The 7,819-nt window shown below is 55.5% G+C and overlaps 1 protein-coding gene across 1 annotated transcript in view; it reads left to right on the top strand.

Moving 5' to 3' along the window:
* The window catches only part of SLC38A10 (solute carrier family 38, member 10), a 49,526-nt gene that overhangs the window by 2,400 nt on the left and 39,307 nt on the right, over positions 1–7,819 (top strand). Inside the window, exons 2-3 of the mRNA XM_011933275.1 lie at positions 1,794–1,911; positions 6,649–6,694. Of these exons, the coding sequence (XP_011788665.1) occupies positions 1,794–1,911; positions 6,649–6,694 (164 nt within the window). The remainder of the gene's footprint in view (positions 1–1,793; positions 1,912–6,648; positions 6,695–7,819) is intronic.

Below are 7,819 nucleotides of genomic sequence, written 5' to 3'. Positions count from 1 at the left end.
GTGTTAGCCAGGATGGTCTCGATCTCCTGACCTCGTGATCCGCCAGCCTCAGCCTCCCAAAGTGCTGGGATTACAGGCGTGAGCCACCGCGCCCAGCCGGTCCTTGTGTTTTAAGTATCACCTCGATGGAGGTAGTGGACATGCAGCAAGATTCACTCTCTTTTTTTTTTTTTGAGACAGAGTCTTGCTCTGTCACCCAGGCTGCGATCTTGGCTCACTGCAAACTCTACCTCCCGGGTTCACACCATTCTTCTGCCTCAGCCTCCCGAGTAGCTGGGTCTACAGGTGCCCACCACCACGCCCAGCTCATTTTTTATATTTTTAGTAGAGACGGGGTTTCACCGTGTTAGCCAGGATGGTCTCGATCTCCTGACCTCGTGATCCGCCCGCCTCGGCCTCCCAAAGTGCTGGGATTACAGGCGTGAGCCACCGCGCCCGGCCAATTTTTTGTATTTTTAGTAGAGACGGGGTTTCACTGTGTTAGCCAGGCTGGTCTCGAGCTCCTGACCTCGTGATCTGCCCACCTTGGCCTCCCAAAGTGCTGGGATTACAGGCGTGAGCCACTGCGCCTGGCCTTTTTTTTTTTCCCTTGAGACAGAGTCTTGCTCTGTCGCCAGCCTGGAGTGCAGTGGCACAATCTCAGCTCAACTGCAACCTTTGACTCCCTGGTTCAAGTGATTCTCCTGCCGCAGCCTCCCAAGTAGCTGGGATTACAGGCGTGCACCACCACGCCCAGCTAATTTTTATATTTTTAGTAGAGATGGGATTTCACCATATTGGCCAGGCTGGTCTCGATCTCCTGACCTCGTGATCTGCCTACCTCAACCTCCCAAAGTGCTGGGATTATAGGTGTGAGCCACCGCGCCCGGCCGATTGACTCTCTTCAGGGTGCAGGTTACGGGCTTGCTGTGTAGCCACCACAGTCAAACATAGAACACACAGCTCCATCTCCCAGAGGGTCCCCACGTACCCCTTTGTCACCAGCCAATCTTCGTACCCCCAGCCCCTGGCAACACTGACCTATTCCGTGGCCTAAAAGTTTGCCTTTTCTGAACGTCCTGTAAACAGAATGACACTATTTGTAGCATTCCGAGTCCAGCTTCCTCTGCTCAGCATGGTGCGTTCAAGTCCCATCCGTGTCACGGTGGGTGTCTGTAGTCATCCCTTTTTCCTGCTGACTAATGTTCCCTTATTCAAATGGATCACAGTTTGTATCCGTTCGCTTGTTGAAGGACATTTGGGCTGTTTTTCCATTTTTGGGTTGTGGATAAACCTGCTGTAAACATTGGCATACAGGTTTTTCATGAACACGTTTTCATTCCTTTTGGGTAAGTGAATACCTGGGGGGCAGTTAATCCCCAGGTCACACAGTAAGTGTCTGTTTAACTTATGAGAACGGGGGAAATGGCATTGTTAATCTCTTCCTTCCAGAACATGTTCATTACTCGTAGCTGTGGACTCAGGTGGCTAAAGATGGTGCACATAGGGCGTGTGCAGAGAACAAGGGGGTATTAGTTGGCAGCACCCAGCCGTCCATGAAGACTTGAGGTGGGGACTGGGAAGGAGATGGCGCCCCTGTGCTCTGCGCATGCAGCTTTGTCCCTGGACGAGGCATGCGGCCACCACACCAAGGAAATGGGCCTTTTAGTGCCAGGAAGTGTCGCGTTCGGCAGGAGACTGGGATGGAGCAGGGCCTGGGGGTGCACAGGGTGCTCATGAGCTGGGTGTGTGGGGTGAGGGCCTCTGAGGAGCGCCTGCTGCTGTGAACATGTGTTCCTGTCTCCACCCTGCAGTGCGGCATCGTCCTGGGGGCGCTGCTCTTGGTCTTCTGCTCCTGGATGACGCACCAGTCGTGCATGTTCTTGGTGAAGTCGGCCAGCCTGAGCAAGCGGAGGACCTACGCCGGCCTGGGTGAGGCACCCTCTCCACAAGGTGGCTCTGGACCTGGGGCGGGGGCCTTATTCCATTTATTTATTTATTTTCTTATTCCATTTATTTTCTCTACTTTATTCTTCCACAGTTCCTTGGATAGCAGGGTTTTTTTCCTTTATTTTAAAATGTAATGCTAAAAAAAAATGAGCCGGGTGTAGTTGCATGTGCCTGTCGTCCCAGCTACTATTTGGGAGCTGAGGTGCGAGGATCACCTGAGCCTGGGCGTCTGAGGTGGCAGTGAGCTGTGACCGTGGCACTGTACTCCAGCCTGGGTGAAAGAATTAAAAATTAAATTAAAAAAAATGCAGTTAAAACAAAAAATCTGCCGGGCACAGTGGCTCATGCCTGCACTTTGGCAGGCCGAGGCAGGCGGATTATTTGAGGTCAGGAGTTTGAGACCAGCCTGGACAACATGGTGAGACCCCATGTCTACCAAAAATACAAAAAGTTAGCCAGACGTGGTGGCAGGCACCTGTAATTCCAGCTACTCGGGAGGCTGAGGCCGGAGAATCTCTTGAACCCGGGAGGTGGAGGCTGCAGTGAGCTGAGATTATGCCACTGCACTTGAGCCTTGGTGACAGAGTGAGACTGTCTGAAAAAAATAGAAAAACCTGTTACAAGCACATGCTTCAAAATTGGAATGACACAGAAGGGTATGAGACACCAGGCCTCCCTGTCATCCTGTGCTCCTGCCCACTCCCATGCAGCTTCCGCTTCTAAACTCAGGCCGAGACAGCCGTCCTTATAGTCCTGGTACAGGCCTGCTCACTGTCTCTCCCAGACACCAGACGCCTTCCCGTGGAGCTGCCTGCAGAGAAGCTTGCTGCTCTCCCCAACTCAGAATTCCATGGAGGAAGCTCCTCGGGCCCAGGCTGTTGCTGGGGTTCAGTGGCTCCTCTCCCAGTGGCTTTGTCCTTCCCCTGATGCTGTTGGTTGCAGTTTTGTTTCCTTTAGTTCTTTCTTGCTTTAATGCTGTTTTAGCCAGGAGAGAAGGCTGCGCTTTCTGCCTCATTTCGGTGTGGAATACTTTCCACGTTGTCTTCGACGGTGCCATCCCTCACCTTCCCATCTGCCCGCAGGCTGTGTGACCCACACTGCTCCCTGCCCGCCACAGGCTCGGCACCTCTCGGCTCCACATTCCATTCTGGGGGCATCCAGCACGGGTGTTGAAATTCCGGCGTCCGTGTTCTCAGGAGTCGGCCCTGTGGGTTCCAGTAAGAATTCCTGGCCTTGTGATGAAGGCTCTGGCCCCTCCGGCCTGTGTGTGGCTGGGATGTCCGGTCCCCCCTGCAGAAGGTCATCCTGCCTCTGGGCTCACAGCTCCCACGGCAGAGCGAGGAGGCAGAGGGAGAGGAAATGGTATTTAGGGGTCCAGGGGGCCAAACAAAATAAAAACACCTGCAGGGTCCACACAGGGGTCCTGGCCTCCCAGCCTCCACTTCTTCCCAGTCCCCTTCGTGTTGCCACGGAGAGTCCTGCGTTCGTTTCTGCCCTCGGAAGCAGAGGGCATGCGTTCCTTCTCTTCCCTTCCCGATGAGAATGGCGCTGTCTGAGCCTTTTCTTGTTATTTGAGGAAGTGAAGTTCACCGTTAAATTTGATCCACAGTGAGATGGCCTAATTCAACTTGGGCTGAAACATGCCTACTGGAAGCCAGGAGGCACAGCGCCTGGGCAGGCCCCTTCCTGGGTCTGCAGAGCTGTGGCCTGCAGGGTGACCCTTTTCTCCCCACTGAGATCTCTGTACAGGGTTTCTGTAGCAGAGGCCCCAACTTAAGTACTTGGCTGTGTCCTGGAGGAAGACCGGTGACCCACGGCTGGGGAGGCCCCCATTTCTGATAGCTGGCTGTCTTATTCACTGAAAGTCCCCGAACAGTCAAACCAGTTTGGCTACATGTGAAAGACTGGAAGAAAATTGCCGGACGGGTGCTCTTCTATGCTGCCTGGAGCTCCTGCCTGAGCTTCCGACCTTTAACTGGCTGGGGTGACCACAGTCCACGTCTGCCTGTCGGAAACAAACAAGATTCAAAACACCAAGCGTGTGTCAGGTCATGCCTTTGACACCAAACATGAAGGTTCCACTGTGTGAGCTCCGGACAGAGGCCCCTGGGCCCAGCCTCTCTGCGTCAGCCGCAGTCTGCCCTGGCTTGTCTTAGAAGTGGAGAGACGCGCTGGGAGAGGCATCCCTGGGGAGGGTAAGATGAGAATCTCCTGGAGCTGAGGCGAGGCCCTCGTGCCGAGCGGACGGCAGCTCCACACTGCAGTCTTCAGGAGGCGCCGGGCTGGCTCCTGCCCTTGCACACAGAGACTTATTTTCCCTGGGATGGCCGGGTGGTCTCCTCCGAATGGCATCTGTCCCCACCGAGGCACGGGTTTGCGGCGTGATGGTTCCTTGGGTTGGTTAGCCCAGGGAGGTGGCCGCTGGTCACTTAACCCTCCCCGCTCTCCTCCAGTGCCAGGTGCCAGCCTGGAGAGGTGTCGTTTCTTGTTGGAATTTGTGTATTTCTCTGTCCTGTTTGCTGTTGCTGGTCGTGGGTGGTTTTTGCCATTTTCATCAGCTTCTCGCCTGCTTTACCCCGAGTGTCCTGTCCTCCCTGCACACGGACTTTTCGAAACCCCTCTCCGGAGGACACACAGATACGCCGGTCATTCAGCCTCCCTCGGCTGCCGCGGCTTCTCGTGATGCTGTTCTGAGCCCCGGCCCCTGTCCCGTTGAGAGTTGTGCCTGAACCCCGGCCTGCGTGGTCTGGGCTAGAAACCGCCTCCCCCAGCAGCAGCAACCGTTTGGCCCCCACACGGCCTCTGAGTTCTCGCTTGTGAGCAGCAGTGTCAGGGGTGCTGCCTGTGTTCCGTCGTTGGGTGGTCCGGGCTTCTGTGGCTCCTGTGCCGGCTCTGGGGGACACCTGACTGGACCCAGGGCAGGGTACACCCTGCATGGAGGCCGCGGCCTCAGAGCTCGCCGCTCACAGACACCTCCACCCTGGCGGGGGCTGGGCCGGCACTGGGAGTCCACACGCGGGGGAGGGCCGGGTCCCGGGACCTTGCTGGGTGCTTCAGCCTCTTCCTCTCTTTCCCTGTGCCAGTCCAGGCAGGAGGTGAAGGAGCGGGGTCCGACTGGGGCTGGTGTTTGAAGCTGGGGAGAAGCTGCCGAGGGATTGACACTGGGAATGGTGAGCGAGGGTTTGGCCGGGTGGGGAAAAGAAGGCGCGGGGCCGTGTCTCAGCATGGTGGGCTCTCAGGACGTTGTCCTGGGAACCGGAAGAGAGTGCCGCCCTGATTTCCTAGACGGCCTTCTATTTTCCCTTGCCGGCGGCAGGCATATTCTGGAACCATCTTGGGCAAGGTGCGCTCGTGTTTGGAATATGCTGTGGAGACTCAGCTTCGTTTTGGAGAATAAAAAGGCACGTTATGGCCAGGAGCACCTCCACGTTTGGAGCGTGGGGTTTTGTTGTGTCCGCTGTACCGTCACCGAGGGGTGTGGAGGGCATTTTCTGGTGACAGCAGGGCCCTGGGCTGTGGGCTGCTGCTGAGGGGGCTTCTGGAGTTGTTAGTGTTTGAAATTCTCCGCAGCCTGAGGTCAGCTTCTGGGGCCTGGCTCCGGTTTCCGTGTTGTGGGATGAACTCAGCGGGTGCCAGGCTTCTTGAGCGAGCGGCAGGCAGGTCTGGGAGAGGCCAGGGTGAGCCCTGGAGGCGGGGTCTTTGCTGCTCCCAGGCTCTGGTGTTGGCAGTGCTGTGCTTCTTCCTAAGTAGTTTAAAGTCATCAGGAGTGTTTTTTGGACTCATTCATATTTACTGGCCTGTGTGTTTCCTGCTTTCCAAAGCTCATCAGAGGCCTGTAGCCCGTGCGTGGGAGGAAACTGGGGGCAGGAAGCCGGGGCTGGGCCGTCCTGTCACATGCACCCGTCTCTGGGTGTGCCTTGGAGCCGGGACTTCCCTTTGCCCTCCTCCGCCGGGCCGCGGGGAAGCGCAGGGGTCACCAGATGACCGCCTGGGGCCTGGGAGGGACCCTGCTGAGTCAGCCCCGTTTCTCATCTGCTGCAGAGAATCCCACTGTCAGGGCGGAGAGAATGGCGGCTCCTCCCGTGTTTGGCCACCCCGTCGGGGACGGGGACGCATGCTCCTCATCGGCAAGACTCCTCATTGGCTGTCCACGGGGACACCACAAGCCCGGGGCTCTCGTCCCCTCCCTTCCTGAAGCACCATGCTTGAAAGGGGTCTCCGTTCGTTTCTGTAAATCCCAACCAAAGGGTGAAAATGAAAGCCCTTCCTCCGAGTCCCTCCGATGCAGGCTGTGGTGCTCGGGCACCTGGGGCCGGCACTGAACCCTCTGGGGACCTGCAGGCTCCGGCCAACAGCACGGGCTTCGGCCATGCCGGGCTGTGGGATGCTGTTTCCAGCGGGCCCCCAGTGGTCACCCCGTGGGAGGACTGTGCATTACAGGGACGTGTCTCTCTGTCTTTTAAAAAATCTGAGTGAGTGAAAGAAGAACCTGCCTCCTGTCCTTCCCCTGCTCCGTCTTTGTTTCTTATAGTTTCATTTGCAGACAGTAGATCCAAACATAACCTGGTGGTCAGAATTTGAAACACCCCTCATGCCCCGGAGAATCTGGACCCACGGGTTTCTGTGAGATTGCCCTGGACAGCTTTGCTCAGTACCTTTGTTCTGGATGTGCGTCTCACACTGTTGGACTGAGTGTGCCTTTCTTTTCTTTTGCGCTAGCATTCCACGCCTACGGGAAGGCGGGCAAGATGCTGGTGGAGACCAGGTAAGCCCCGCCCTGCCCCTGCGTTTGTCCCCCCAACCCCCCGCACCCAGACACTGGGGACCCTCCTGGCGGGAGCAGCAGCTTCATTCCCAGATTCACCTGTAACTTAGGTTTCTGAAAAGTCACTAAATACATGAAAGTCCAATTACTTGTACCCTTCAGTGTTGTAATAAAAATTTAAATATGGAAAACTCCAAGAACTTGGAAAACAGCCCTCCCTCAGTTGTAATCTGTCAACACCATTCCTTCATACCGCACCCACCCCCCGCACACCGCTGCATAAAGGTGCCATTACATTGCAAATGTCATATTTTTCTTCCTTTGGAATAAAATTTCATGAGATGAAAAAAATTATGAGATGAAAAAATTGCTGGGAGATTGCACTTTTAGGCTTCTAAATTAGGGAATTGTAAACTCCAAAGAACAGCCTTTTTTGAAAGCAGTTGATTGTTCTGTTAACTTGACTAGCATCGTGGGGCTTTTTTTATTTTTTTATTTTTTGAGATGGAGTTTTGCTCTGTCGCCCAGGCTTGAGTGCAGTGGCGCGATCTCAGCTCATTGCAGCCTCCTGGGTTCAAGCAATTCTCCTGCCTCAGCCTCCCAAGTAGCTGGGATTACAAGCATCCGCCACCACGCCCAGCTAATTTTTGTATTTTTAGTAGAGACAGGGTTTTGCCATGTCGGCCAGGCTGGTTTTGAAACTCCTGATCTCAGGTGATCCGCCTGCCTCGGCCTCCCAAAGTGCTGAGATTACAGGCGTGAGCCACCGTGCTGGGCCCGTCATGGAGCATTTTTGTAACTTTCAGAGCCTCTGCGGAGAGGCGAGTATAATACCACACTGAGAAAAGCTGAGTGTCGTTCGGTGTGCGTTCCAAGTGACACAGCGAGCGCCACAGAACCTGCCCATACCCTGTGAACTGAGGCGCGTTTGAAATCACATCTGTTGGCCGGGCGCGGTGGCTCACACCTGTAATCCCAGCACTTTGGGAGCCCGAGGTGGGCGGATCATGAGGTCAGGAGATTGAGACCACCTGGGCTAACACGGTGAAACCCCGTCTCTACTAAAAAATACAAAAAATTAGCCGGGCGTGGTGGCGGTGCCTGTAGTCCCAGCTACTCTGGAGG

This window comes from Colobus angolensis, unplaced genomic scaffold (genome assembly GCF_000951035.1).
Source record: "Colobus angolensis palliatus isolate OR3802 unplaced genomic scaffold, Cang.pa_1.0 Scaffold1, whole genome shotgun sequence".
Taxonomy (NCBI): Eukaryota; Metazoa; Chordata; class Mammalia; order Primates; family Cercopithecidae; genus Colobus; species Colobus angolensis.
Note: the sequence above shows the minus strand (reverse complement) of the source record. Positions and strands in the feature narration are given on the sequence as shown.